At 42.1% G+C, this 27,951-nt stretch overlaps 1 protein-coding gene across 6 annotated transcripts in view; it reads right to left on the bottom strand.

Moving 5' to 3' along the window:
- TTC7B (tetratricopeptide repeat domain 7B) overlaps positions 1–27,951 on the bottom strand; it is a 252,974-nt gene that overhangs the window by 212,608 nt on the left and 12,415 nt on the right. For 3 of the 6 annotated variants that reach the window (XM_075926715.2, XM_075926717.2, XM_089778383.1), the window contains 3 exons: positions 26,755–26,911; positions 25,956–26,110; positions 24,551–24,719 (listed from right to left, as the gene is read on the bottom strand). In XM_075926715.2, the coding sequence (XP_075782830.2) occupies positions 24,551–24,719; positions 25,956–26,110; positions 26,755–26,911 (481 nt within the window). Of the gene's footprint in view, positions 1–24,550; positions 24,720–25,955; positions 26,111–26,754; positions 26,912–27,951 lie in introns of those variants that run through there. The other 3 variants (XM_089778382.1, XM_075926716.2, XM_006122352.5) reach the window with 2 other exon arrangements.

The raw sequence follows: 27,951 nt of genomic DNA, 5'->3' as shown, positions 1-27,951 counted from the left end.
TACAAATGTATCTAGATAAGATCAGTTAATGGAACAGGTCTAAACATCTTGACAGTATTATAAGAAAACAGTTTGACATTCTTAACCCTTTACAGTTTGTACCTTGCCTTCACCCTCAACGCCACCAACCTTCTACAAGAAAAAAGTAACAAACAGTTACTTGAACAAATAGTCTTGAAGAACCTTAAAGACTAATAAAACATGCAGATGGTATCATGAGCTTTCGTCAGTACAACCTACTTGTTCAGATGAGTGGAGTTATTAAAGGTCCAGTTTCTAAATAAATGGGGAAAGAAATAGTTGATTAGAGTGTTTATGCTACATGAAGCAATGGAGAAGGTGAAAATTATTCTTAAATTGTTTTTTTATGTCATTAGGATAAAATGACACACCTGTTGGGGAATATTTTAACTTGCCAGGCACTCATTAGTGGATCTCAGTCACCGTATTGTTTCAGGCCAATTTCACAAGCCAAATACACAGGGAAGTTTTAGAACTTAATTTCATTTACAGGTTTGATTCCTATTACAGAGGTATGAATAAAGACATTGGCTGGATGGCCCACTACATTCCACATCCTAAAACCAATGGGCACTTAAGAACAATTTGCACCTTCTATATCAGCTTCATGTAGCATGGACACTTACTATTTTTTTCTCCTTTTTTCCTTCTCTCCCCCTGCCATTTATTTAGAAACTGGACCTTTAATAACTCCATTCATTTGAATAAGTGGGCTGTGCCCATGGAAGCTCATGATACTATCTACATGTTTTGTTAGTCTTTAAGATGTTGCAAGACTATTTGTTGTTTTTTAAGTTTTTCCAGTTACAGACTAACTCAGCTACCTCTCTGAAGCTTCTACAAGAAAGTCTCGGTCACTACTAAACCCCGCATTCCTCCTTCCTCCATTTTGGGCTCTACCTGGATTTCCCCTACATCCTAGACCAGCACCTATCCTCTAATACTTCCTTCTGTCTGGGGCAAATCTACCTCCTAGGTTCCATCCATCATCAGCTCCCTTTCTACCTGTTTCAGATATTATGTCAGAAGCTTCTCCTGAACGAGTAAAAATCTCTTATTCTATTAGTCCTCCTTAAAACATGGAGAGTTCACCAGTCACTGCGAGTAAATTATATATTATGCTGTTCCTCTCTGGACTATCTGGGGTGCTAATTTTCAGTCCAGGGAAAACTATTTTCCCTACTGTCCTCTCCTCCCTCTCATGGCCCCCACCCTGCAACAATCCACATGAGAGCAAATCTTCTGCTTATGTCCTCTTCTCCCACACTGAAAAAGTTCTAGAGATCTTGTCTCTCCCCTTGGCACAGATAGCCTCTTCTGGAGAGACCTCAACTTCCTTGCCAAACTGCAACTGTAGTCCACAAAGTCAGACTCCATGAAAGAGCAGTTTTTAGGGATGTAACACAGCTGTCTGCAGCAGAAGCACAACACTGGTAACTATCATCACCTCTCTGAAACTTTTCTCCTTAGCGACAATAAGAGGATTAACAGTAAGCATGTGACTGGGTAACTGGTTATGCAATAAGCATCACCCTTACAGGGCGACGCTGACCAGGTAACAGTTAACTGTTGCTGGGGAGCAGTGCCTCACCCACAGCCTGGGGGGCTGGAGTGATCCCTCACCAGGATCCCACTTAGACAGTTAACTGGTTAAACATTCGGTCCACCTAACATTTAACCTGTTAATTGATTTAACAGGTCCAGGTTAGCCCTCTATTTCTTCTCTGTGTTGATTTCTCTGCCCTTGGAGTATCCTGGATCCTGGCTTTTTGTCAATATCAGGCACTCTGGATCTAGTCCAACATTCTATGTGCTATGATCCCTCTGTCTCCAAATTGGCCTCTCCACCACTATTCAGGGTTGAAATATTTGTTTCCTCCAATGCAGAACATGCAGGAGCTGCTCTAAGACAACTAAATCTATTATGTCCACTAAAAAAAAATCATTTCCAACCTCAGCCACTGGCCAGTTGCATCCCATAATCTCTGAATTACAGCATGGAGCTGGGCCTCTTGCAGAAACAGCTCTATGTGCAATTTATGTTGGTAATCCTTCTGAGTGAGCTTAAACCAATTGAAGATGGTGTTTTTAGATCAGGGTATGAGCTTGACATGGTAACCCTCAGGGCTGAGAAAGACAGTTGGGATTCCCCTGTTAAAAAAGGGTAGTCTGGTGCCCAAGAGGGCTCTTCCAAACAAGCACCCCACTAAAAATGTAGAGAATCTTCTACATCATGCCCCAGACCCAACTTTATCATCATTCAATTAGGTCTAATTTGTCCATAACCTCCCCAACCCCATTCCCTGAAGCTCCTGGGCTTATTTGCTCAGTTGCTGTAAGAACTGTTCCTGCTGCAGCCATTGCCTCTCCTGCCACTATAGTTGGAAGGTAAACTATACTCCTACTATTTCTGTTGGTTTTGTAACAGCTGAAAGAGGAGAATGAGTTTTCTGATGCTCCTTTGCTAACAAAAGGACACATTCTTTTCTCTCCCTGTTTTGGGTTGCTCCTTCTAGGACTTCTTCCCTCCTTGGCATGATAGAGTTTAGAGAGCCTACTGACAACCTCTGCTACCATCCTGCCTCTATTTCCCCTTCAAGAACTCGGTTTCTAGTTCCCTTCTCAGACCAAAATCCTTTAATTCAGTCTTCACCAAGATGGCAATAGAGTTTGCCATAAAAACAACTCAAAAGTCTCAAAACAAATACAAAAGATTTCCTTTGGACTTAGCTGCCTAAAGCCCCCAGTTTCTTGGGCTTCCCACTGCTTAACTGCTAGGCCTCATGCTTTGGGCTATCCCAGCTACTTCTCTCAACTGCACACCTTGAAGTTTCCTGCTGTCTTTTATACATGAAGTGCCTGATTCCTCTCAGATGGGCTCATCTTTTAGTGAGGGTTGGACAAGCCGCAGGCTCTCCAGCCCAAGGCCCTGACATCCTGTTATAAGTATTTCACAGCATGTTTTGAAATAACTAAGAAACTTCAGCAGAAACAAATTGCAGTATTTTTGTAGACCTACAATATATCATGAGAGACTAGTGCAAAAGCACCTTTTTCAGTATTTAAGTTATTCAACTGAAACATCTTTTATCCAGAATCCTCCCAGTAGCTAAGATAAAGTGAAATGTTCAAGTTAATGGTTCCTTAATTTAAGTGTCTAAGCAAGGCAGAAGCATTTGTAAGGAGAAACTATCAGAGTATTTTGAAGGAGAGTGTTCAGGAAGTTGAAGGTTTTCATTTTTGTATTTTTTCTTATAGTTCAACTCATTTTTCCCTTTGTTTTTTAACTGCAAATGGGGGCAGATGTGCTCTGGAGGATGCAGTCATAGGGTTGGAGCACATCTGACTATGACATTCCATCATATAGAAAGCAGTGAAATAGTGTTCACTGATGAGTAAGTATTAGAAAGAAAAATACCAAAGCCCCAGGTCTGTCTGGAAAGGATGCCTTTAGCACAGGAAGTAAAGACAGCCATAAAACTACTTTCTGAAGGACCACTTCACAAGGCATGTCACTGAGGGCAGGACACTCTTTGTGGAGATTCTGGTCAGTGCCATGCTCCCTGGGGCAGTTTCCCTTGGCTGCTCTAATAGGCAGGCCCCAGGACTATCAAAATTATGAGAGGGCCTGCAAAGCTGCACAAGATGAGGGTGAAAAGCCACCTTACCCCTTTCCTCCACCTTGTCTAGGAGTTCTATATGGCACCTCAGAGGCACATTGCATACTCTCTCCTTTTAAGTACAAAAATGTCCAAAAGGCAAACTGAAGCCTTGTATATCTGATATTCTTTAGTCAGTTATCTGGTGCTCAATGTGAAGAACGAGAGATTTACTAAGACTTTTTAACATCTGACTCTTTCCAGATGTGGGAGAGCAATTCAATACTGCCTGTTACAATCAGATATCATTTGCTAGACAAATAATATCCATGTCTGTTCTTGATATAACAGATCTAAATATTATGCTGCATTTTTAAAGGATTATATTCAGGGCACATTTAATGCCGCCACTGTGCATTTAAATCATGTGTGAGTATAGCATTTCTATTAATTCTTTCAGATTAGATTAAGTGATTGGATCCTGCAGTATCTGGAAGTGAGCATTGTTACATTATATGAACAACTGTTTAATAGCTTCCTTTTTACTGCAATTATTACACCATCATCATCAATACTATTTTTTTTAAACTGCATACATGGGAAAATATTGTTATGTAGCCAAAGATTAGCTTTTGATATTTTATCAGTGCTGATCTGACAACTGACATCTTGGTCAATAGTGCATACTACGATTGAACTGGAGACCTTTACAGCAAAATGCTAAAGTCCCTACAGAAGGAGCTACACAGCCAGGTTGGGGACTGTACTAGAAACACATCCTCTATGGGACAGATGTCAAAGGTGACCCCTATCACACACAGATCAGAGTGCTAGTACTTGACCAAAATAAGTTTAATTCACAAATATTGACTTTAATATGAATATTTATATAATATCTTATTCTTTGCATGTTCTTTAAGCTAAGAAGCTCAAAATGCTTAACATATGTATTAAGCCAATACTCCTGCAGGGCAGAGCACACTTCATCACACTTAGGTTACAGAGGAGGAAATTGTTTATGAAGAGTGGTTGAGAGCACATGGAGGTCTTCCCAACCAGTGACAACATTTAAAATGTAGACACTGTTCTGATCCCTTTTAGAACTGACACAATATAGTTTGTGTTCATTTCACTTTCACTCTATGCCACTCCTCCCAGGACTGTAAATGCTGCATCCTACTGGTGAAAATCCAGTGTAATGCATATTCTTATAGAGTATAAACTACTAAAACTAAACTATATGATAAGAAAGAGGAAGGTACTCATCTTGGGGTGCAGTAACGATGGTTCTTCGAGATGTGTGTCCCCATAGGTGCTCCACTGTAGTTGTTGGGCCCCTCCCAGCGCCACAGATTGGAGATTTTCAAAGTTTCACAACATTCACGCCCTTTGCCTCAGACATGCAGTCCCCCAGTTCCACTCACCCGCTCGAGTATCTGATATGAGAAATTTACTAACCAAGATTCTGGAGTAGGAAGGAAGGCGGATAGTGGAGAATCCACGGGGACACACATCTCGAAGAATCACCATTACCTCACCAAGGTGAGTAACTTCTTCTTCTTCTTCAAGTAGTGTCCCTGTGGGTGCTTCACTGTAGGTGACTGTGTAGCAGTACCAGAAATATCCGGATGGTGGGCTCCGGAATCAAGGTTTATTTGGAGTTGAAAGTATTGCCGAAGCCAGCGATGAGTCTACGGTGGGTTTTGCCCATGAAAGTTCATGATACTATAAATATTTTTTGTTTTTCTCTAAGGTGCCACAGCATTACTTGTTATTTTTAAAGTTACAAAATAACACGGCTACCTCTCTGAGACTTAAGTGTACTGTAAAACATGTCTGTCCTTTGAAGGGCCAGAAAGCATGGAGTCAGCCAGCCAGTCCAGTTCTGCAGCAGTGCCCTATTAAGAACTGGTGGGGGTTTGGTGATGGGCAAGAGGTCAAGTGATTGCCTGATAAACACCTGACTCCTATCAATGCTCAAACAACTCAGCTGCCAAAGAAGCAGCAAGTTGGCTCCTGTTGCAGGCCTTGGAGCATGGAAACTCCCAGGGCAGATGGTCTGTAGGACTGGGAAAGAGTGGCCACAAACAGGAAGACTCTAGCAAGGAAGCCCCTTCATCACAGGAAAGGGCCTGGTTTAGCTGCTGCATTTATCTTGCACTATTTATTTTGGGGGCATCACTGAAGATTGTCATTGCCACCAATAAACGAAGCCCCAAGGAAGAGGGTCAGAGCCAGACTTCGAGCTTGCTCCTGGGTTGAGAGGACAGGCCAGTAGCTCACTGGTTACACAGTCAAATGGGATTTGACCTTTTTTTTTTTTTAAATCAAGTTTCTATAAAGCTTACAACCAAAAAATTAGAGTCTCAATACTTACATTTTTTTGGATGGAAAATGGCATTTTGTTGAAATCAAAACTTTTCACGGATACATATGAGTTTTAACAACGCTTTTGCCAAGAGGCTCTCTCAGATACAGAAATTGGCGGGGAGGGAGGGAAAGAGGAGAGTGATTAAAGCACTCACCTGGGTTACGAGAAAGCTTTAAATCCCTGCTCTGCCCAATTCAGAGCCTGGGGCTTGTAGCCAGACAGGAACCCCCCCTGTAACATCCATTTTTGCTTGCCTGGAGCACACAGGGCACACAGAGCAGAAGGCCCAGGCTGCTGTGACCGTGAATGGCTGTAAACAGAGATATGCCAATTGCTGACCAAGAGGCTGCCGAGGAGTGTCCTTGACTTAACCCATATTGATACGAACACACAGCCGTCCACGGGGGGGGGGAGGAATCTCTCGCCCAGTAAAAAAAAAAAAAATGCCTAGTACTCACAATTTAGTTCTCTCTCTTGCAAGTGTAAATTAATTTGAAACTTGCTTGTAAGAACTGGCGCCACAAAATGGACCAGTACAATTTAGCCTCTTAGATAAGAAAGAGGATACGGGCCCCCAGGGGTATAAAGATGGGTCCAGCAGCACATTTACTTTGAGTGTCAATCTACCATCTACCTGCCGGTCGGGTTAGGTGTTTGATCTTCCGAGGTTCCAGAGGGGACGCCCACCTCATATTCGTCTTTCCTAGGAATTGAGAGACCGGCCCTGGCCTGACACGCTGGAGTCGAGAAGCACAGAAAGGGGTAAAAATTGTACCTGGATGTGGTCCTTTGTCTTAAGTGTACACATAGACTTAGAGCTCTTTAAAGATTAAGCTGTCACTCGGTACCATTATTTCTATTTTCTATCTTTATTTTCTTTGTAACCATTTTTAAAATCTGTATTTGCTAACAGTTAAGAAAGAGAGCAATAGCCATTGTAACCATATGCTTTTATAAGTCTTGTAATAAACCTGTAACTGTTTAAGCTTTAACCTGACTCCTTCAGTTGCTGTAATAGAACCAAGCACAATTTAAAAGAACTTCAGCCGGTCATAAAGGACAGGTATAGGAAGAGCTTGGGCGTTTGGATTTGTGTCACTCCCAGGTGACAGATCCGCTGGGGCGTCTGTTGGCCTGCTGGCTACCCTCTGCGATGGGACCCCGGTCCTAGCAGTAAAGACCCGGACGTTAAACCTTTTCTCGGAAACACACACACAAACACACTGCCCTGACCGTCGGCTGACAGGGCTACAGGTAATTTTAGGATGGGTCACTCATTTTTCACAAAAAAATTCCAAAAAGTCTTATTTTCATCTCAATGCAGAACAAACCTAAACCTCAAAACAGCTAAATCTCAATTTTTTTGACATAACAGAATTCCTATTTGCCAGCCAGACCTACAAAGAACCCGAAAGTTAACTACTCCATAGTTTTTTTAAAGTCCAAAGAAAAGAAAAAGAAGCAACAGGAACTTCATTACCAATAAAAATGAAATTTTAAAATAATTACAATTTTAAAATATACTATGGGGTGGTGCCCATGGCTCTCTATGCTCATTAACCCCCCTCTCCAGAGGTAGGTAGCCCTGGGTTTCCCACCTGGCCGCTAGGGAGGGCCAGGTCAAGGTGTAGCAGCCCTGGCTCTCCCCCCTGTGGCCACTGGGGATGAATGTTGGGCCAGACCAAGGCTGCAGGCTAGCCCAGTTCTCTCCCTCCAGCAGCCGTGGGAAGGAGGAAGCGGGGAAGTTGGGCTGGACTGAGGCTGGCCCAGCTTTCTCTCTTCTGGCTGCTGGGGGTTGGGCCCTCTCCCTCCTGGTGGAGGGGGTGTGGCACCCTGTCCTCCCCCGCTGTGAGGGGGGAGGCCACGTGGCTCTGGCCACAACGGGGGGGCCCATGTGTGCCCCCTTTCTCCCAGACCTATGGCGATGCCACACGTGTCCTACGTGCCCACCTCTCTATATCCAAGCCTCCACATAGCTGCATGGCTCCCACGTGTTCTCCCCTTTCCCCTCCCTCATGCCCCGGCCCCACGCCTCGCAGGTTGGAACATGGGGGAGGCCGCATGGCTCCCAGCTCCCATGGAGCACGGGGAGGCCAAATGGCTGAGGGTGGAGCTGTGGGATGAAGAGTGATGCATGATGTTACATTGTCATCACACAGGAAAAACCTTTATAAAGTATAGTAAGACTACAGGATGAACCTCTCTAGTGTGATCCATGGTCCTGCAGGATTTTAGTTATCTGGATGTCCACTTATCATGGATATGGCCAAATTTCCTGTGGTCCCATAAAGTTTGTTTACAGTCACCTGTCTTAGCTTTCAGTGTTATGTGCTGTTATTTTGCTTTAATTTACCTCCCAAATGTCTTCTAAGAGCTCAGCTTAAATTAAGAACTGGGAGTGTTGTTAATGCTGCTAGACAATATTTATCTCCCATGGTCTGGCAAATTCTCTGGTTCAGCACAGTCAGGTCCCATAGGTGCCAAACTAGAGAGGCTCAACCGGTACATGATTCTTAACCTAACACCCAAAGCAGCTGCAAGCACCTCTTTATGGTTAAACAGGAAGAGGATCTTGAAACTGTTTTCTATAGTAATACAGGATCATGGTATGGAACAAGTTCAGAACTAATAATCTATGATATTATTAGTAACTTAGGTATATAATTATTCCTTTAACATTTTTTTCTGAAGATCTTCTTTGATAACCCCTCTCTGCCAGGCTATTCAGGGCTTTTCTTAGTGCTGCTGAACAAACAGATCTGATTACAATCCAGATATCTTAAACTTAAACTCAATATCTTTTGTGAACTGCAAAAGGAGTAATTCAACTACTTCATCTGACACTTTCATGGAACCTAATGAGCGCTTGCCTATTTCTGCAAATAGAACTAATTAATAGACAATCACTTAGCTCATCAAATACAACATTAAATTTGAATACAGGGTCAGCAGCAGTCAAGCAGTTTTACCTTACTCATCTTACAACCGCTAAATATAAACAGAGACATTTGACCAGGCAATGTGAAACATAAACCAGCCTGCAGCAATATGGCTGCCATCTGTTAAATGAAAGGGTCTAACTTACATATGACATCCCTAGAGACACTGAGAGTGAAGTAATGTCTTTTACTGGACCAACATCTATTGGTGAAAGAGTGTATGTCTATAATGAAATTAAATACCCATACTTTGCACATGCCAGATAATCTGGGCTTGCAGGGCTTGGGCAGTGGGACTGTTTAAATGAGGTGTAAACATTCTGGTTCCCGCTGCAGCTCAAGCTCTGGAATCTTCCCACCTCGCAGGATCATAGAGCCTGGTCTCCAGCCAGAAAAAAGCCTAACCAGTGGCCTGAAGAAGAGCTCTGCGTAGCTCGAAAGTAGACACGTAACCAGCAGGTTTACCGGTTCCAGTCAACTGGTAAGGGTTGCCTCAGCCCTGCAGGGTCTACTAGAATAGCCTGTGTCCATGGGGGCCTGGCCTGCCTCCACTCCCCCGCCACAGGCAAGGGCTACTCCAGCCTGTCGTGGAGGGCCTGGCCAGGGTGGCACACCACTGATTACATGCTGGCTTCCCGGGAGCAGGGCTGGCAGAGGCTGCCAGCCCCGCTCCCGGGGAATCAGCTGCAAAGCCTGCAGCTAAGCCACCCCAGGAGCAGGGCCAGCAGTCCTTGTTGGCCATGATCCCGGGAAGGCGGCTTCCATGCCAGCCCTGCTCCCTGGGCGGAGGCTTTGCTGCCGCACAGAAGCCTCCTTCTTCAGAGTAGGGCTAGCAGACCCTACTGGCCCCGCTCCTGGAGAAGCAGCTTCCGAAGCCTCCTCTCCGGGAGCAGGGAGACTTCACTGTAGAGCTCTCAGCATGTGTAATCACTATGAATAAAAACATTACTTTCTTTCATCCTAACTTTGCCATCTTGCCTGCCTCAATTTCCTTGCCAATTACAGGGAATAAGATGCAAGCAAAGTTCAGAGCTTAGAAGACATTGGAACAAACCCTCTAAATGAAACCAGCTCAAGGTCTTCAACTACTCTGTTATGGATTCATAAAGTTTGTTTCATTTAAGACACCATAATTTGTGTCAAGTCATTTATCAACTTCCCTCTTCCTCCCCAGTATGTTAGTCATTTTAATCATAGGCATTTCTGATTAAAATGATTTACTTAAGAAAGTACAGGCAGTCCCCGGGTTACGTACAAGATAGGGACTGGAGGTTTGTTCTTAAGATGAATTTGTATGCAAGTCGGAACTGGTACATATTGTAGGGGAAACTCTAGCCAAACATTTCTCCAGAGCTCAGTTTTATACTCCCACACCTCACTTCCCTCAGCCCTTTATTCTCAAGCTGAGATGTCTGCTGAGAAAAGCCGCTCCGCATCTCCCTGGTCTGCTTGGGGGGGGGGGGCACTAGCTTCGCGTCTCCCTGGTCTGCTGGGGGGAAGCAGCTAGTGCGGGGTTGCCTCACCCCATTTGTAAGTAGGGATCCGATGTAAGTCGGATCCATGTAACCCGGGGACTGCCTGTAAATTAAAACAAATTAAATGGATACTTAGGATCCAAAATTAAACTAATCTTAAAATGGCAGTGACAGTTATACAGTATATAAGCGGCAGTTCTCTGTTTCTGGCTTCCCTACTTACCATACATTGGAAGGTGGACCCCAACTCCCCATATTTCCTGAAGTCATAACCTGGCACAGTTAGCTTATCTCTACTGTTCTCATCAAAAGTACTTTACTTCACACTCTCTCTCCTTTCTTCATCTCATTCTGTTTCCTCTCTTATTTGTATTAATTTGAGGTTTTTCTTATTTTAACCCCATTATGTAATATGGCCAGTAACATATGTTGTCACAACTGAGTTGTATGCTGTAAGAGCTGACTCTTTAGAGCATATTAGCTGCTCCTATGACTACCTATACTGGGTACTGCTTTGCTGGAGACCGAGAAGGCAAATTTCAAAGATCTACCTACAGATATATGTTTAAAGCCAAATGTTTGTTATAATGAATTATTGGCCTGGATACATGGCCAGGCAGGTTCCCACGCCTCACTGTTCCTTTATCACCTCAGCTCATATGCCCCCTGGACTACACTGGCAAGTCCCCAGCATGGCAAACAACAATTCAAGGTATTTTTTATAACATGCCTATCATGCTGACATCTAATCATTAAATGCAATTATGAAAATACAAAGAAACCACAATTGTTGCCAACTACAATTTCATTTTAAATCCACCACTGCCTGCAAATATGACATTAGTGTATTTATGAGTGACACTTTAATACTTCTACTTCCATGATACAAGACCAGCCAGCAGAGGGAACATAAACTAATCAAACACTGGTTCTTTCCTATAGTTGAGATAATGTAACTAACTGATGCGAAATATACCAAGAAAGTACAAATAAGTTGTGTTGGCTTGTAGTTCAAATGGAACTGCTGGAGGTTTTATAACAGATATATAGTGGTGAGGAGTCCTGTGGCACCTTATAGACTAAGGTGCCACAGGACTCCTCACCGCTTTTGCAGATTCAGACTAATACGGCTACCCCTCAGATATATAGTGCTTGTCAAATAACATAAATATTTAAATAAATGCAATTTTAAACCTATAAAAGGGTCTGAATGAAAAATAAATATTAAAATGATAAAAACTACTTAAAATATTTTTTAAATTGAAGTTTGAGAACTTCGAAGATTGAGCCTCAGAAGCAGTTTATCAAGGAGAATTAGTTGGAACCATTTCTTATTCCAATTGAGAATAAAACTTAAAAAAGGTTGCAAAGTTCATATCAGTTTTTGAATTTTACCAAACATCTCATATCTCTTCTTGCTACTCAACTGGTTCATTTAATCAAAATAATCCTACAATTATCATCAAAACTGTGGCTTGCTAATGCTTTAACTACTATATATACTCTAGTCATCACTCAGATGAACAGCACAGAATATATGAACACTGTAAAACAAGGAGGAATAAAGTAAGAATCTGAATGATCTATAAATGTGCTCAGTGTCACAACATTTCAGAACTGCCAAAGTTTGAAGCACAAAACAGAAAAACTAACTGCAATGGCAAATTAATGCTAATAATGACAACTACATGCTGTTTAGTTATAACTCTAAATAACCTCATAAAAATACCTGGTACAAAATTTACACTGATTATTACAATTAAATTCTTACAGAAATTAAAAAGTTACACATGCAAACATAAAAATCAAAGGAGCTGTGGGCATGTATCTTCTCTATATCTTTTCAGAACCATAATTTCTGGCATACGTAAAAAGCACTCCTATAACATTTGAAGCAGAGATGGCAGAGAAATGTTATTCTATTTTGTGGATTATTTTCATAAATTGAAATCTGGTATCATTGTGATTTGGAATGAAAACCAAATGTTTCAAAAGTCCCCGGAATAGCGAACAGAATGCCAGGTCCAGGGTAGTGCACATGGTGGGCTGCTCCACACCCAGGAACACAGAAAGCACTAGGGTCCCCAACTTCAAGACAGTCTGCAAGGCTGCAAGAAACCAAGTAGATGAGAAGGCAAAAAATGGGCACATTTCCAAAAGAATCTTGCCTGGTGTCTGCCTGAGCTTTAGGGGGAAAAAAACCCCAAAAAACAAAACAAAAAAACCATTTGGCATGTCACTTCAATTTTGAAAAATTTTCTTCTGATTTTTTCCAACCAGTTGTAATCTGAAGCAGTATTCTGATAACAATATTCTGCTAACAGTATTCTGTTATTTTTCCAGGATAACAAAGACAACATTTATGACCAGCCCAACAAACATTTTACAGGCCACAAGGTCCCATCGTGGCCTTGTCATGGAGCCATAAGTGAGACTGGCAATGGACAGAAGGTTGCAAGCAACCGCACAATATAAGATAGAAAGACAGCAAGGTAACAAGTATCAAATAAATGCCATTTGAGAAGTGGTCCAGTATGACCCCTAGATTCCTTTCTGCAGTACTCCTTCCTGGATAGTCACTTCCCATTCTGTATGTATGAAACTGATTTTTCCTTCCTAAGTGGAGTACTTTGCATTTGTCCTTGCAGAACACCACTTGTTATGCCCTTCCAACATGACTATGGACCATTAATAACTACTCTCTGAGAATAGTTATCCAGCCAGTTATTCACCCACCATATAGTAGTCCCATCTAAGTTGTATTTGCCTAGTTTATACATTTGAAGATCGTGTTAGACCATATCAAATGCCTTACAAAAGTCTAGGTATACCACGTCCACCACTTCTCCCTTATCCACAAGACTTGTTATCCTTTCAAAGAAAGTTATCAGATTGGTTGGACATGATTTGTTATTTACAAATCCATGCTGACTGTTACCTATCACCTTATTTTCTTCCAGATGTTTGCAGATGAATTCCTTAATTACCTCTGCAAACATCTGGAAGAAAATAATAATGAGAAAATAAGGTGAAAATCATTTTTGCCCTGAGAGTTAGTGGTCTCCCTTCAAGTTTGGGCTCAGTTGTGCTATTAGAGTTTGATGTATCATGGTTGAAAACTTGGATGTATAGGGAAATGCAATGGAACATCAATACTTGATTGAGAGTACTGTTTTTCAGGAAGGGTAGACTGATATTTGGGATGGAACTTAAATAGCCACATTAATAGTGGAAGAAATTTTGTTCTTAGATTTGCTTGTGGAGCACCCAGAGTGTTAGTGCTCTGTAGAACACCAAGGAAGACAATTCTTGCCCCAAGGAACCTAGGATCTAAGCAATATGAAGTATGGCATAATTTGGCACTGTAAAATATGACTTTACATTCCTGAAAAGAGAAGCTCTTACATGAGTTTTCATAGAACAAGTGTCTGAAAACACTCCCTGAAAAATTGGGTATCAAAACACATCGCAAAAGTTCATTTAAAAGTGTTTAAATACAATTGCCTGTATCAGATAATCTTGACTTTTTTCCTTTATCTCAAATTTGAAGATTCACTGTCTTTACACCCCCACAGTCCTCAATTAAGAATAGTTCCGTCATTAAAATTATAGAAAAAAATCTGCCAGCTGCACTGGACTTTTAAGGAGAGCCCGAAAATTAAAGTTACATAAGGAAGAGATCAGCTTGCCTCTTAACCCTCAAAAAAAGCACAACTTAGAGCACTGTAGCGCTTTTATCTCTAGCTGAGGAGGTACATGACTGTAAGAGGACTCAAATGGGGTACCATGACTGTAGAGTATGGCATTTACTGTTAGTAAATAAATTACATGGAGGTTAAAAGAAACATCTTTTCCATTTTATTCTGTATGGGCTCCTCTACTGAGCGCAGCACCAGTCTCTGAATACCTTCCAATAGGTGCACATTAAGCAATGTGACTAATATTTGTCACATTCCTGTCCTCTTATTCTCTCTCCAGCAGAAGAACTGTGTGCAGAGAAGTGTTTTGCTTTGGAATTTTTAGATTTACATAGAGGTCTGTGCCCGCTGCTTGCTACGCTCAACAATGGATAATCATTCTCAGAGAGTAGTTATTAATTGTTCACAGTCATGCTAGAAGGGCATAATAAGAGGGGTTTCACAGGGGTCTGTTTTGAGATCAGTTCTGTTTAATATCTTCATCACTGATTTAGATATTGGCATAGAGCAGTGGTCTCCAACCTTTTTATACCCAAGATCACTTTAAATGTCAGAACAAGCCAAGATCTACCACCCAATCCTTCCTGCAAAACCCCACCCCTTCCTTGAAGCCCCGCCCTCTCTATTCTCCTCCTCTCCATCACTTCCTATCTCCAGCCCTTATACATGCTACACTGACACTTTTTTTTCCCCAATTCTTCTGTAGGAAGAGGATTTTCCAACATTTGGCCTGTCTAGACAGGACCAAATGTCAGAAAAACCCTTTCTTTCAGAAGCCCCCTTATTCCTTGTAGAATGAGGAATACAGGGGTTACTGAAATAGGATGTTTGCTCTTCCACTAAAAGAAGCGGAAGAACAAATGCATCCCTGGATGTGGAAGTTTTTCCGGGATATCTCTGGAATCCCGGAAAAACTCCTGGAGTCTAGCCGTACCCCCACTGGGTTGAGACAAAATGTGAGAGCTCTGGGGTGGGAATGAGGGATTTGGGGGCGGGAAGGGGTGAGAGGTACAAGCTCTGGGAGGAGATTTGGATCCAGGAGGAGGTGGAGAAGGGGATTCTGGCTCGGGGAGGGGGCTCCAGGCTCAGGAGTGTTGGCGTCTGATGGAGGGTTGGGGTACTAAGCAAGCCACAGACGTGTGGATGTGAGGGAGCAGAAATTTGGGTTAGGCTATATGAGGGGGGTCCAGTGTATGATAGGTTCAGATCTAGGGTCTGGGGGGGAGGAGTGCAGGAGTGTTATGATGCTGTGACCAGATGGGGGCTTGGCCCCAATTGGGGGTTTGCTGTCCAGGATTCATTTTTAAATAAAATACTGTGTCAAACACAAAAGGTTTCTGCATCGTCTTTATTTATGAGAAGGGCAGGGAACCTGTTTTGAGTCAGGGGTCACTGACCCACAGAAAAGTCAGCTAGGGCCACACAAGAGGGATGAAAAAAATAACTCCTCCAAAACCCCACCCCAAGCCTCACTAATGTGGTCCCAACTGTGCTGGTGGGAGCAGGGGACATGGTACTGGGGAAGGGTGCAAGTGGGTACTGGGGAAGGGCTCTGCAGCAGGAGGCACGGTGCCAGTGGAGACAGGGTTCCGCAGCAGGGGACAGGGTACCAGTGGGAGCATGTCAAGAAAGATGTGGAGAAATTGGACAAGGTCCAGAAAGGAGCAATAAAAATGATTGAAAGGGCTAGAAAACATGAACTATGAGGGAAGGCTGAAGAAATTGGGCTTATTTAGTTTGAAAAGATAGGACTGAGAGGGGACATGATAGCGGTATTCACAGATCTACAAGGGAGGAGAGGAGGAAATTGTTCTCCTTGGCCTGAGGATAGGACAAGAAGCAATGGGCTTAAACTGCAGCAAGGGAGGTTTAGGTTGGACATTAGGAAAATCTTTCTAACTCTCAAAGTGGTTAAACACTGGAATAAACTGCATAGGGAGGTTGTGGAATCTCCATCACTGGAGATATTTAAGCGCAGGTTGGATAGACATCTATCAGGGATGATCAGACTATGCTTGGTCCTGCTGTGAGGGCATGGACCTGGACTTGATGATCTCGCAAGGTACCTTCCAGTTTTAATATTCTATGAAGCTATCTGGGTCCTTTCCACAACTAAAGTAACAACAGAAAAATTCTTACTGATAATTTCTTTTCCTCCCAGTGTCTCCCATGATTATGGACATTTGGTCTAGAGCTCATCTTCCTCAATGGAAAAGAAGGAGGAAGAAGACGTGTCAGAGGACTCAGAGTTTTTTTTCTGCTTTTTCCTTCTCTCTTCAACCTTTTCAGATTTCTCAACCTTTTAGCACACTCTGGGAGTGAAGAGCCTCTACTGCAACTGGTAACAAGTATCAGATGGTTAGCCATCTTAGTCTGAATCTGCAAGAACAACGAGAAGTCCTGTGGCACCTTATAAACTAACAGATATATTGGAGCATAAGCTTTTGTGGGAAAAGACCCACTTCGTCAGATGCATGTAGTGGAAATTCCAGATATAAATATACAGTCATAAAAAAAGAGTTCCAATGAAGAGTAAGGTTAGAGATAAAGAGGTTAATTCAGTTTGGCTACGTCCACACTGGCCCCTTTTCCGGAAGGGGCATGTTAATTTCAGCTATCGTAATAGGGAAATGCGTGGGGGATTTAAATATCCCCCGCGGCATTTAAATAAAAATGTCCGCTGCTTTTTTCCGGCTTTTAGAAAAGCCGGAAAAGAGCGTCTACACTGGCCCCGATCCTCCAGAAAAAGCGCCCTTTTCCGGAGGATCTTATTCCTACTTATTCAAAGTAGGAATAAGATCCTCCGGAAAAGGGCGCTTTTTCCGGAGGATCGGGGCCAGTGTAGACGCTCTTTTCCGGCTTTTCTAAAAGCCGGAAAAAAGCGGCGGACATTTTTATTTAAATGCCGTGGGGGATATTTAAATCCCCCGCAGATTTCCCTATTACAACCTGTGAAATTAACATGCCCCTTCCGGAAAAGGGGCCAATGTAGACGTAGCCTTAGGGAGGATGAGACCCACTTCTAGCAGCTGATGTGGAGGCGTGAATACCAAGAGTTGAGAAACTGCTTTTGTAGTTGGCTAGCCATTCACAGTCTTTGTTTAATCCTAAACTAATAGTGTCAAATCTGCAGATGAATTGTAGCTCTGCAGTTTCTCTTTGAAGTCTGTTTTTAAAGTTTTTTTGTTGTAGGATGACTACTTTTAAATCTGCTACTGTATGTCCAGGGAGACTGAAGTGTTCTACGGGTTTTTGTACATTACCATTCCTGATATCTGATTTGTGTCCGTTTATTCTTTTATATAGGTACTGTCCAGTTTGGCCGACGTATATGGTAGACGGGCATTGCTGGCACATAATGGCATATATTACATTAGTAGATGTGCAAGTGAATGAGCCCGTGATGGTGTGGATGATGTGGTTAGGTCCTGTGATGGTGTCGCTGGTGTAGATATGTGGGCAGAGTTGGCAGTGAGGTTAATTGCAGAGATTGGTTCCAAAGTTGCTGTGATGCAGTGTATAGTTGCTGGTAATAATTTGCTTCAGGTTGGCGGGTTGTCTGTGGGCGAGGACTGGCCTGCCTCCCGAGGCCTGTGAGAGTGAGAGATTATTGTCCAGGATGGGTTGTAGATCACTGATGATGCGTTGGAGAGGTTTTAGCTGGGGACTGTAGGTGATGGCCAGTGGTGTTCTGTTATTTTCTTTGTTGGGCCTGTCTTGTAGTAGGAGGCTTCTAGGCGCATATATGGCTCTGTCAATCTGTTTCCTCACTTCCTCAGTTGGATATTGTGGTTTCAAGAATGCTCCAACCCTTCAGACAGAGACAAACACCTACAAGAGCTACACCAACCAGTCTTGAAACTACAATACCCACCTGAGGAAGCGAGGAAACAGATTGACAGAGCCAGACGTGCACCCAGAAGCCTTTTGCTATAAGACAGGCTCAACAAAGAAAATAAAGGGGAACCAAGAGAAGCAATTGATGGCTTCATTATGCTATCATGTTTTTGATTTGATGAAAATCCAATATACGTTTTAAGATTTTGTTTTAAGAGTATCCTGAATTCCCTATCACTTCCTTTAATCCAGCTATTGCAATGATTATTTTTTTTCTCTCTTATAGGAATCAAGGATGCTATTTCCCTCACCTTTGTCTAGAGCACACCTGATACTCATTCACCCAGGTGGTAGAAAACTGCCCATTTTGAGACTGTTAGAAATATTTTTGATCGTTGTCAGCAAATACAATTAAACCATCTTCTAAAAGGCAGCAAATACAACTTATGACACTGTGCATTCATCTAGCCACAAAAAAGACATTTTAAATGCATTCCAAAAACCAAGTCTAAAACACGAGTCAAGCAAAAATCATCCAAACACAGTGAATTCCATAAACTATGCCACAAACTGCTACCTTCTCAAAACACTGACCCAGCTACAAGCTGTGTGCGCACATAGCTTGTAAAAGAGGCTTCTCAAATGAAGTGGCACTGCCATCCTTTGACACAACACCAGAATTACAACTTTCACTGATATGCAATGCAGAAAGGAAAATTAAGACAAATCATTTGCATTTTTGGATACTAGGGATGTTAAAATGCATGTAATTAAGTAACCATGTAACCACCGAAAATTTCAGCGGTTACAGTTACATGCAGGGCAACAGTAGGCTCCCTGGAAGCTGGCTTTAAACTGTCTCCCCACATGTACCACTCCCACCTGCCACCTCTATATTAAAGGCAGCAGCGTAGGATGGTGGGCGGCTCCCCAGGAACCTATGCAAGCTGGGATCCAGCCTTTAAGCCAGCTCCCTGTGCACAGTGGGCGTCTGCATGTAATCATGAACATTAATGGATGACTCTGGGCTCATTGGTTAACCATTTACATGGTTACACTTTAACATCCATAGTGGATACATTTATAAAAAATCTCCACATAAGTATAGACCCAAAATAAAATCTCACAGCACAAGAAAATCCTATCCTTCATACCAGTTTATTATGATTATGTAGTAACCAAATTTATGCTCGACACATTAATGATTAGCAAAAGAGATTGTGAATTAAAACTCCTAAGTTCTATTCATGGCTCTGCTAGTATCTGTGCAACAATACATAAGTAATTTTACATCTGTAATGTGCCCTGTAATTTGCAAAACATGGAAAATATTCTATCTACTCAGTTGTGATAACTGATTGTTAAAGGGCTTTAAGATACTCATATGAAACAAGCTTCACTTGTACAAAATGTCACTAACCTCATTGTAAAGGAACATTGTCAACTGGATATTGTTATTTTTTAAAAAGGAATTTAAAATAATACAGTTAGTGTTTCAAATGAGTCCCCATGCCAGGGGGATCCAACGAGACCAGGGGTTGGCAACCCCTGGCACACGTGCCACAAGTGGCACATGAGCCGATTTTCCATGGCACTTGAGGTGGGAAATCAGCCCTGCTCCTCCTCTTCCCAGCAGCTGGGAGCCTGTATCACTGTTCCTTCAATGCGCGCGCCTACATGACAATGCACAAAAAAATCTACTTTCCTCCTACTCCTGGAAGGTGAGTGTCGTGGCTGCTCCTGCTGACGGGGATGGCCCAGGGCTGTGTCGGGGAGAGGGTTGAGGACCCGAAGGGGGTGTTGAAGCTGTGGGCAGCCTGGGGACCAGAAGGGAGGTGTTGAGGCTGCTGTTGGCCTGGGGACCAAAGGGGAGTGGTGTTGAAGCCTCAGGTGGCCTGGGGACTAAAGGAAGGAGTGTTGAAACCGTAGGTGACCTTGGGACTGCAGCGAGGGGAAATGGGGGGGGGGGAGAGAAGGGGGTGTTGAAGCCTCAGGTGGCCAGAACTATGTTGGGGGCAAGTTGCCACTGAGGCTGAGGCCACATCATGGGCAGATGGCAATTCAGACCAAGAACACATGGCAGCCAGGCGAGTTGCCACCACGGCACATTCAAGTCGCAGGCAGGTGGGTTGAGGACCAAGGATGTTGAAGCCGTAGGTGGCCTGGGAACCGAAGGGGAGTGGTGAAGCTGCGGGAGGCCTGGGAATCAAAGGGGGAGATATTGAAGCCACAGGCAGCCTGGAGACCACTGGGGGGGTTGTTGCAGCCGCGGGTGGGCAAGTTGCTGCCATTGAGGGTTGAAGCCAGGGTTGGGCTATGTATTGCATAGCCTGAAAAAACTATTGCTCTTTGCATATGCATAGTGTTGACTGGGAAAACTATTGCTCTTTGACAGTTTCCTGCTTCCCCCATGTGCACTAGCCTCATATTATTCTGAGGCAGCTGAAGCCAGAGGGAGGAAAGAAACAAAGCCATCAAAATAGTAAATTAAAAACAAATTACAGAGATCCTGACAGCAGGAAGAATTGATTCTCAGCAACTAATGGCAGTTCCTAAGAAAGCAAAGTTAGATGTTCACTCATTTCAGACTTCTTGGACAGATGAATATGGATTTGTTCAGCATAAAGATCATACTGTTTGCGCTCTATGTTGTGACAGTGTTGTTTGCTGCACATTAAGTGTCCAATGGCATTTTCAGACAAACATAAGAAATACTTCAAGAATACGGCAGACAAGGCTGAGTCAATCAAATGGGCCATCGCAAGGTACAAAAAGCAAAGCAGTGTCTTCACTAACTTTTCTGTAATTAAAAAACAAGCCACAGAGAGGTTACAATATCGCACATTTTGTTGCAAAACATGGAAAGCCATTTCCAGACTGAGATTATATAAAAAAGAGGCTTTTTTCAGTTGTTCAGATGTTTTCTTCAATGGCTTGCTCAATAAAGATACAATCCCCTCCAGAAAAAAAAAGACCTGCTTTTGTCTGTGGTTCAGTGGCGAGGCACATAGGTGAAATGGCAGAAAACATTAACAAACAATAGACAATGGCATTCAAAGATACAGTGGTATTTAGTGTTGTGCTTGATGAATGTGTGGACATAAATGATGTACCATGGTTAGTAGTTCTTGTGAGATACTGTGCCTCAGACAAAGTTCGAGAAGAGCTATGCTGCTTAAAACCCATGCATGGCACAACAGGGGAAGATATAGTGAAGATGTTCGTTACTCATTTTGAGAAAAGAGGAATTGACATCACAAAAATATTTTCTGAGACAACTTATGGTGTCACTGCTATGATCCGAAAACTGAAGGGATTTGTAAGGATCATTGAGGATCACATTGGTCACCCAACGGTAAATTTTCATTATATTATTCACCAAGAAAATTTTTGTGCCAAGATTTCTAACTCTGAGTTTAATAATATGACCACCACAGTCGTGAAGATCATGAATTTTCTTGTTGCTCAATCTGCCTTGACACATCGGCAGTTTCAAGCCTTGCTTGAGGAATGGACAGTGAATACAAGGACATTCCGCTTCATAGCAGTATTAGTTGGTTCAGTTGTGGGAGGGTTTTTGACATACTTTGTGGACTGTCTTGATACAATCAAGATCTTTTTGTCAGAAAAGGGTCAAAACTACCCCAGACAAGCTGATGACAAACGGCTCATGAAACTAATGTTTCTAACTGATGTCACCATGCATCTAAACTAACTCAACCTCTATCTGCAAGGTGTAGTCCAAACTGTTATGGGTCTTTCTGAAACATGGAAGGCATTTTTGGCAAAAAACTTGCCTTTTTGGGGGGGACTTTGACACCTTAACTTTCTGCTATTTCCAACATCTTAAAGAACTACTGAAACAATGCACGGTCGGTGTTGCTCAAATTAAAATGTACATGCAAGAACTCTCATCAGAAATTTCTGTCAGATTTCAAGATTTCCAGCGTTTTGGCCTGGCGTTTTCCTTTGTAATCAAACCATACAACTTTGCTGCCAGCGACATGGATTCAACAGTGTTTCAGTGGATGGGTGTTGAGGATTTCGAAATAAAGCTCATTGCATGCCAATGCTCAGACATACTGGGCCTCGAAGTATAGTGATCTGCACCATACACTTAAGGCTACCGAGACAGATCACGGGGTCTCTATCATGTCCTGTTGGAATTCCCTGCCTATGAAATCTGACTGATTTCAAGTGGCATTTTCACTGCTCTCAGCCTTTGGAGCTACATACCTCTATGAAAAGATATTTTCACATATGAAAACTGTTCTTTGTTCATCCTGGAGCCTGTTAACGAATGAATGCTCAGAGGCTTGTGTGCTGCTTAAAGTATTCAACTATGGGCCTGAGATCAGAGAACTGAGCAAGGCAAAGCAAAGCCAAGGATTGCACTAAAAGATAAGAGCTGCATCTTTATTTATTTATTAATAATGAAGCTGCTGCAAGTAGGACTATTATTGACTTTAAAAACTATTGCCAGCACTCAGATCCGTACATAGAGGTGAGTAAGTCAAATCTCAGCACTCCACCTCTGAAAGGTTGCTGACCCCTGAGCTAGAGCATTTCTACTAACTGCTGCAGCTCTCTCAGCATGTATAATATGCAGAGGTGTGATATCTTAGGTCAGTCCAGGGAGCCACGGGACACATCCAGGCCATCAGATCCTTCTGTCTAGCAGGGAGGCTAGCCCTCAGCCCCTCCCAGTCTGTCCCTGCTTCTCCATAACCTGAGCACTAATGCCAGGGCAGTACACTCGCCACACCACCTGCCCCAGTGCTCTTTGTGAAGCAGACATGGGCTGGGAAGTGATGGTTGGATATGGGGTGGGAGACCCAGGGAGGGGGACAGTAGAGGGAGCTGGATAGGAGGCAGTCAGGGGATAGGAAGCAGGCAGGGTTGAATAGCATCTGGGAGTCTCCAGGGAACAATCGGGGTGGAGAACAGAATTGGGGGTTGGATAGGATCTGGGGATTTGGAGAGGTAGGCAGGACCAGGGGCCAGAAAATGCCTGGCTGTTTGGGGAAGCACAGGGTTCCCCGGCCTTCCCTGCCCAGCACTCCGTACAATGGCTGAGCCCCAATGTGTCCCTCTGGCCAAAAAGTTTGCCCACCCCTGCCTCAGACAGATAAAAATGGACTGGGGCCTATGTAAATCATGGGCAACTCTGATTAAATGATTGCTAGTGCAGATATATTTCAGTGATACCACCCAGTCAAAAAGTGAGTTGCAACATTTTGCACCTGTTTCAGTTTCTGAATGGTTTTAAGATGTAACCCCCAAGAAACTACATTACAATAATTGTTAGGTAACAAATGCATTGTAATGGGCTCCGCCTAGGAGAGTCTTGCAGTCTCTCTACCCTGTTGCATGAGAGGAAGTATCTGGTATATTGCCTGCAACCAGACTTCTTCGTACCCCCTGTTATGGCTGCTGAGGATTGGGGGGGACCCAAGCCCACCCACTCCTCTGTGTCCCGGCACAGGGACCATGTAAATAGCAGTTACCAGCTGAGTGTCAAAGAGGTCAGTTGCTGTCACATTCCCTGGGCCACTTCCCCAGAAAGCTGCTCTGTCCAGCCCTTTCTCTTGGTCCTTGTGGTCAAGTCCTCCCTGTCTGGGGTTCTGCAAAGAGTTGTTGTTGGCTTACTGGCTAGTCTTTGCCGCTGGACCTGGTTCTGACGAGGTCTGCAGTCCAGCTCCCACTCAGAGCTGTCCAGAATGCTGCTGTTCTCCCAGTCAGCTAGGTCTGCCTGGGTTGAACTCCAGCAAGGAACTGACAGTCCCTCTCTCAGCAGCTTCTTTTATAAAGGCCTGCTGCACCATGATTGGCCTCAGCAGGGGCTGCCACTCTATTCTGCTTGAAGGACCTCTCTTCTGCTCCTGTCGCTGGGGCAGGGTACGGCCAGGCCTCCAAGCAGCTATGTTGGGGCCTAGTCCACCCCATCACAGGCATAACAGCACCAATATCTGTATCCAGACAAAACTGTAAGCCCCTGACCAGGTATAGCTGATAAAAAGCTGGTTACTGATCTAATAGTAGCAGGATGTGTGAAATATTTAAACAAAAAAGTGACTGATTCTTCAAGGGAAACAGTCAAACTGACTATACATAAAGAACTGTTAAATGCACAAAATAAACTAAGGGAAGAAAACATATTGTCTAATTATTTTTAATTATAATAATAGCAGGCGCTGTTTTAATCACAGGAAATAAACATTTGAGACCAATGCAACATTTAGCTAGAGGGTGCAATTTAATATTTGAATCTGTGCTGAAAAATTACTAATATATTTACCAGAAGGAGCATTAACAATTAAGATATAAATACTTAACAGATGTGCTTTGGGTGGGTGTGTGGAGGGGGAAGGACTAGAATAGAAATGTTAACAGAAATAACAGTCCTGCTAGCCTTGCATGTACTCAAATGAATTAAAAGCAATGAACGTTTCTTGCAGATATTTCTAAGGCACCTATCACCTTGATATCTAAGCTCAGTGTCAATTTATATAGCATGAACAAGTTTTCCTTCAGTTGAAAGTAATGAAAGTAAAAATATTGTATTTGAAAGAATCAACCACAATAAATAAAGACATACATGCAACCTTACCTTTGGTAGAATGTGCTTCAGCAATCATCCTCAGTCTATAAGGCGGCACTGCAACAAGTTGCAAGTCATCAACTTCAACCCTGGCATAAGTGTTAAGAGCTTCTTTGTAATCGCCTTCCACATAGTTTAACCTGGCCATTATTAAGTTGGCTTCTTGTAAGAATTCTGGCTAGAAAAAAGAGGAATAAGATAAAAAAAAACTATTTTTTCTGAGACAAATCACTTAAAAAAAAAAGAATTATCTAAATGCTAGTAATTTTCAACATATTGTGTAAGCCTTTCAGGAAGATTTTTCATTCCTCTTTACCTTCATGTATTGGTTGTTATGTTAAACTTTAAAATTCCTGGGTGGTAAGGGTATGTTATTTAAATAGCTGCATATCACCTGGCTTATAAGAATCCTAATACAGAATCAAGGGTGTTTAGATAATGCAGATCTGAAATAATATGTATTTCCCAATAAAATGACTGGTAATAACATATATACCCACACGTCACTTTTATTTTTTATAATTAAGCAGTTGCTTTCCCAACTATTGATCAGCTGTGTCAGTTTAATTTGCTTCATTTTTTTGCAATGTCTTGAAGAAGGACTTGAAAAAGGAATTCAAAGAAAGAAAGACTGGTACCCTCAGAAACGAGTTTAAGGAGGGCATAGAAAAAAATCTCTAAGTTAGCAATGGAAGATGAGAAAGTACTGAAACTAGTACTGCTGGTGGGGGAAAGGGAAAGAGGGAGACAAAGTAATATACAGTAGTATATAAATATGGATAGACAGCATTGTGAAGTCCCTGGAAGGGAGGATATATATATTCTACATCCAACCCTAATGCAGTTTGATGATGAATATCCAAAGGTGGGCCAGAATGGTCTCCAAGTAGAATCAAGGCTAAAATGTCCTGGATGGTTTTCCTTCAAGTATGGACAATTTGAAGTTTCACTATAATACCGAATATTTACACTGATTTTGTTTTCTTAATAGAAGATTTTTATTGGGGTATGGGTGTTGTGAGGTTATTTTAGTAATGTTTGTGTCACACTTTGACATAATCAAATGTAAGGTGGTATGGGACTGCAAAGTATTATTATTTCTTGAAGTGCATTATATGTGTTAATGTGAATAAGCTGTTCATAAGACATCCCTGAAGTCAATGACAGCTTTCTTTTAAATGTTATCTTTCACTATTAGAATGAAAAAATAGCATGAACAAAAATCCATAAGCAAATTAAAGGTATCAAACTGCAAAATCCTGAAGTTATTCTGAAAGTAATAAAACTGCTTACCAAGAACTCTGTTACCAGAGAATTCTCTGAGCTCTCAGAAGTGTTCATAAAACATTTCTTTCCAATTAAATTCTAGTTATAACCGTAATTTTCTACCCCCGATCCAGACTTCTGTGAATACCTTTAAGTTTCCTCTGTCAAGTGCTGCAGTAAGATGTTTCCTGACCTCTGTCAGCTTTGGCCGGGGACCCCGGGGACTAGAGCCTTGTTTTAAAGGATTTTCCTTCAAAAACTGTTCTAGTTTGGACTCCCCAAGGAGAAGTTCTGCCATATCATCTATAAAGAGAAAAAGAATGTCAAAGGGAAAAGTTTTCACAACAGTCATAGCCATGCTATTCAACTGACATTTCACACAGATTACAAGAGGAAGCACACCACAGTGGAGGTAATTATTTTTAGATCTGAACTTTAAATGCAGAACTCATTGTAAAGATACATTAAAGGCTTATGACCCAGATTTAACATAGTTTTATAAAAGTAGTGATTATTTTATTTTCAATTTATAATTTAAATATCTGTAGTAGCACCTGTAAATGCGCTATTGGCGCATTATAGTCAAAGATTAAGACAAACCTACTTCCCATTAATTGGGATCTAATAACCTACAACCCTCTGTTTTTTTAACTAAAAAAATCCTTCACAAAAGGTGCAACTCTCAGGGCTTTCTGAATATGGCAGACTCAGTGTTTGGTGATTTTCTGGAGTTAGAGAATTCTAGAGGAAAGCATCTGCTACCAAGAATGCCCTACCCCAAATCTCACAGGCATCATACTTGAAGTAGGTTAAGATTTCCATTTGAACACAGATAGGTTATGGGATAGTTCAGAGAAGGAAATGGTAGAATTCCCAGATATTTAGGTCATTACAGATGGTGACCAGCTATTTTGATGTAGAAGTTAACAAGCAGCCAGCACTAGCACCTCCATCTTGGATGAATGAGTTCCAACTGGTTTTCCAATTTTTTCCAAACTTTGAAAAAACAAGGAAATTGCTCCATCTGGGCATGATAATAAGGTGAAAGAGCTCCTCAGTCATCAGGAGATTGATAGCATTTATTAGCTTCCCAGGTGTCTTCACCTACACGTTAAACAAAAGAGGTAAGAAGACTGGGCCTTATGATTCGTATACCATTCTAAAAGGTTCTTTCCAACCTTGCTAGGTTGTGCAAACCCATCAACAGCACCTCATATCTGACATTATTAAGGCTGCTGAAAAAAAAATCTATCTGGATTAGCACATTAGACCTGTGTACATTGCCACTACAAATTCAGAGTGAGTAATACAGTTTATCATATCCTTAAATGTGACAGGCAGGTAAAGGACAAAATATGGCCTGTCAGAAGCTGCAACAACTCTGGACTATCTTTCAATCCATATATCAATGGTATACAGTTCCCATTTAAAACACACAAAAATACTACTTTTGCTCAATTACGTATTCAAATACATTTCAATAAAGATAAACATATTCTCTTACCAACTTGTAGAGTACCTACTCTATCAAAAATTAGTAAATATTGAGTTGTTGGCTCACCAATGTACTGAACAGGCAAGCTTCACTATTCTGTAGGAATCAACAATATGGGGAAATGGCTTGCATTAAAACTATTCCAATACTGAAATTTGTAGATGCTTTTGTCTAAGTATACACACTGATATCTGATTATTTACTCCTAGAACAATGAGCCCAAAGTTCTCAGTAGTGTTTTCATTTCACAGTGCGAGTGACACTATATTTTAGGTTTAGTTAGATTAACAAGTTACACTAGAGTTCTGAAAAAGAGACAGTATTTTCCACTTACATCTTTTTTAAAATAGGCTAGAAAAGACTTTCAGTACAATGTATTCACCAGAGCTGTTACAACCACATTAATCACCTCATGCACTGAATTTGATAACCTTGAATTAAATGTTTCAATTCTTAAATAAGCCTAGAATGAAAAGGTCTCATAGTAAAGATCTTCTGATATAGTAAAAAGACAAGGAACCCATTGTTAACCAGTGCAGAAAACTGGTAGCTTAATGAGGCTTTTAGAATTTGCTTCATGGCTCATAAGCACTGAACACTTTTATGAAATTCACAAGGCTAAGTAAGGCTTACAAAGTCCTCCTTGTGT

The sequence above is a fragment of the Pelodiscus sinensis genome, chromosome 5 (genome assembly GCF_052426305.1).
Source record: "Pelodiscus sinensis isolate ZL-2025 chromosome 5, ASM5242630v1, whole genome shotgun sequence".
Taxonomy (NCBI): domain Eukaryota; kingdom Metazoa; phylum Chordata; order Testudines; family Trionychidae; genus Pelodiscus; species Pelodiscus sinensis.
The sequence above is the reverse complement of the archived record's forward strand: the minus strand, read 5'-3'. Positions and strand labels throughout refer to the sequence as shown.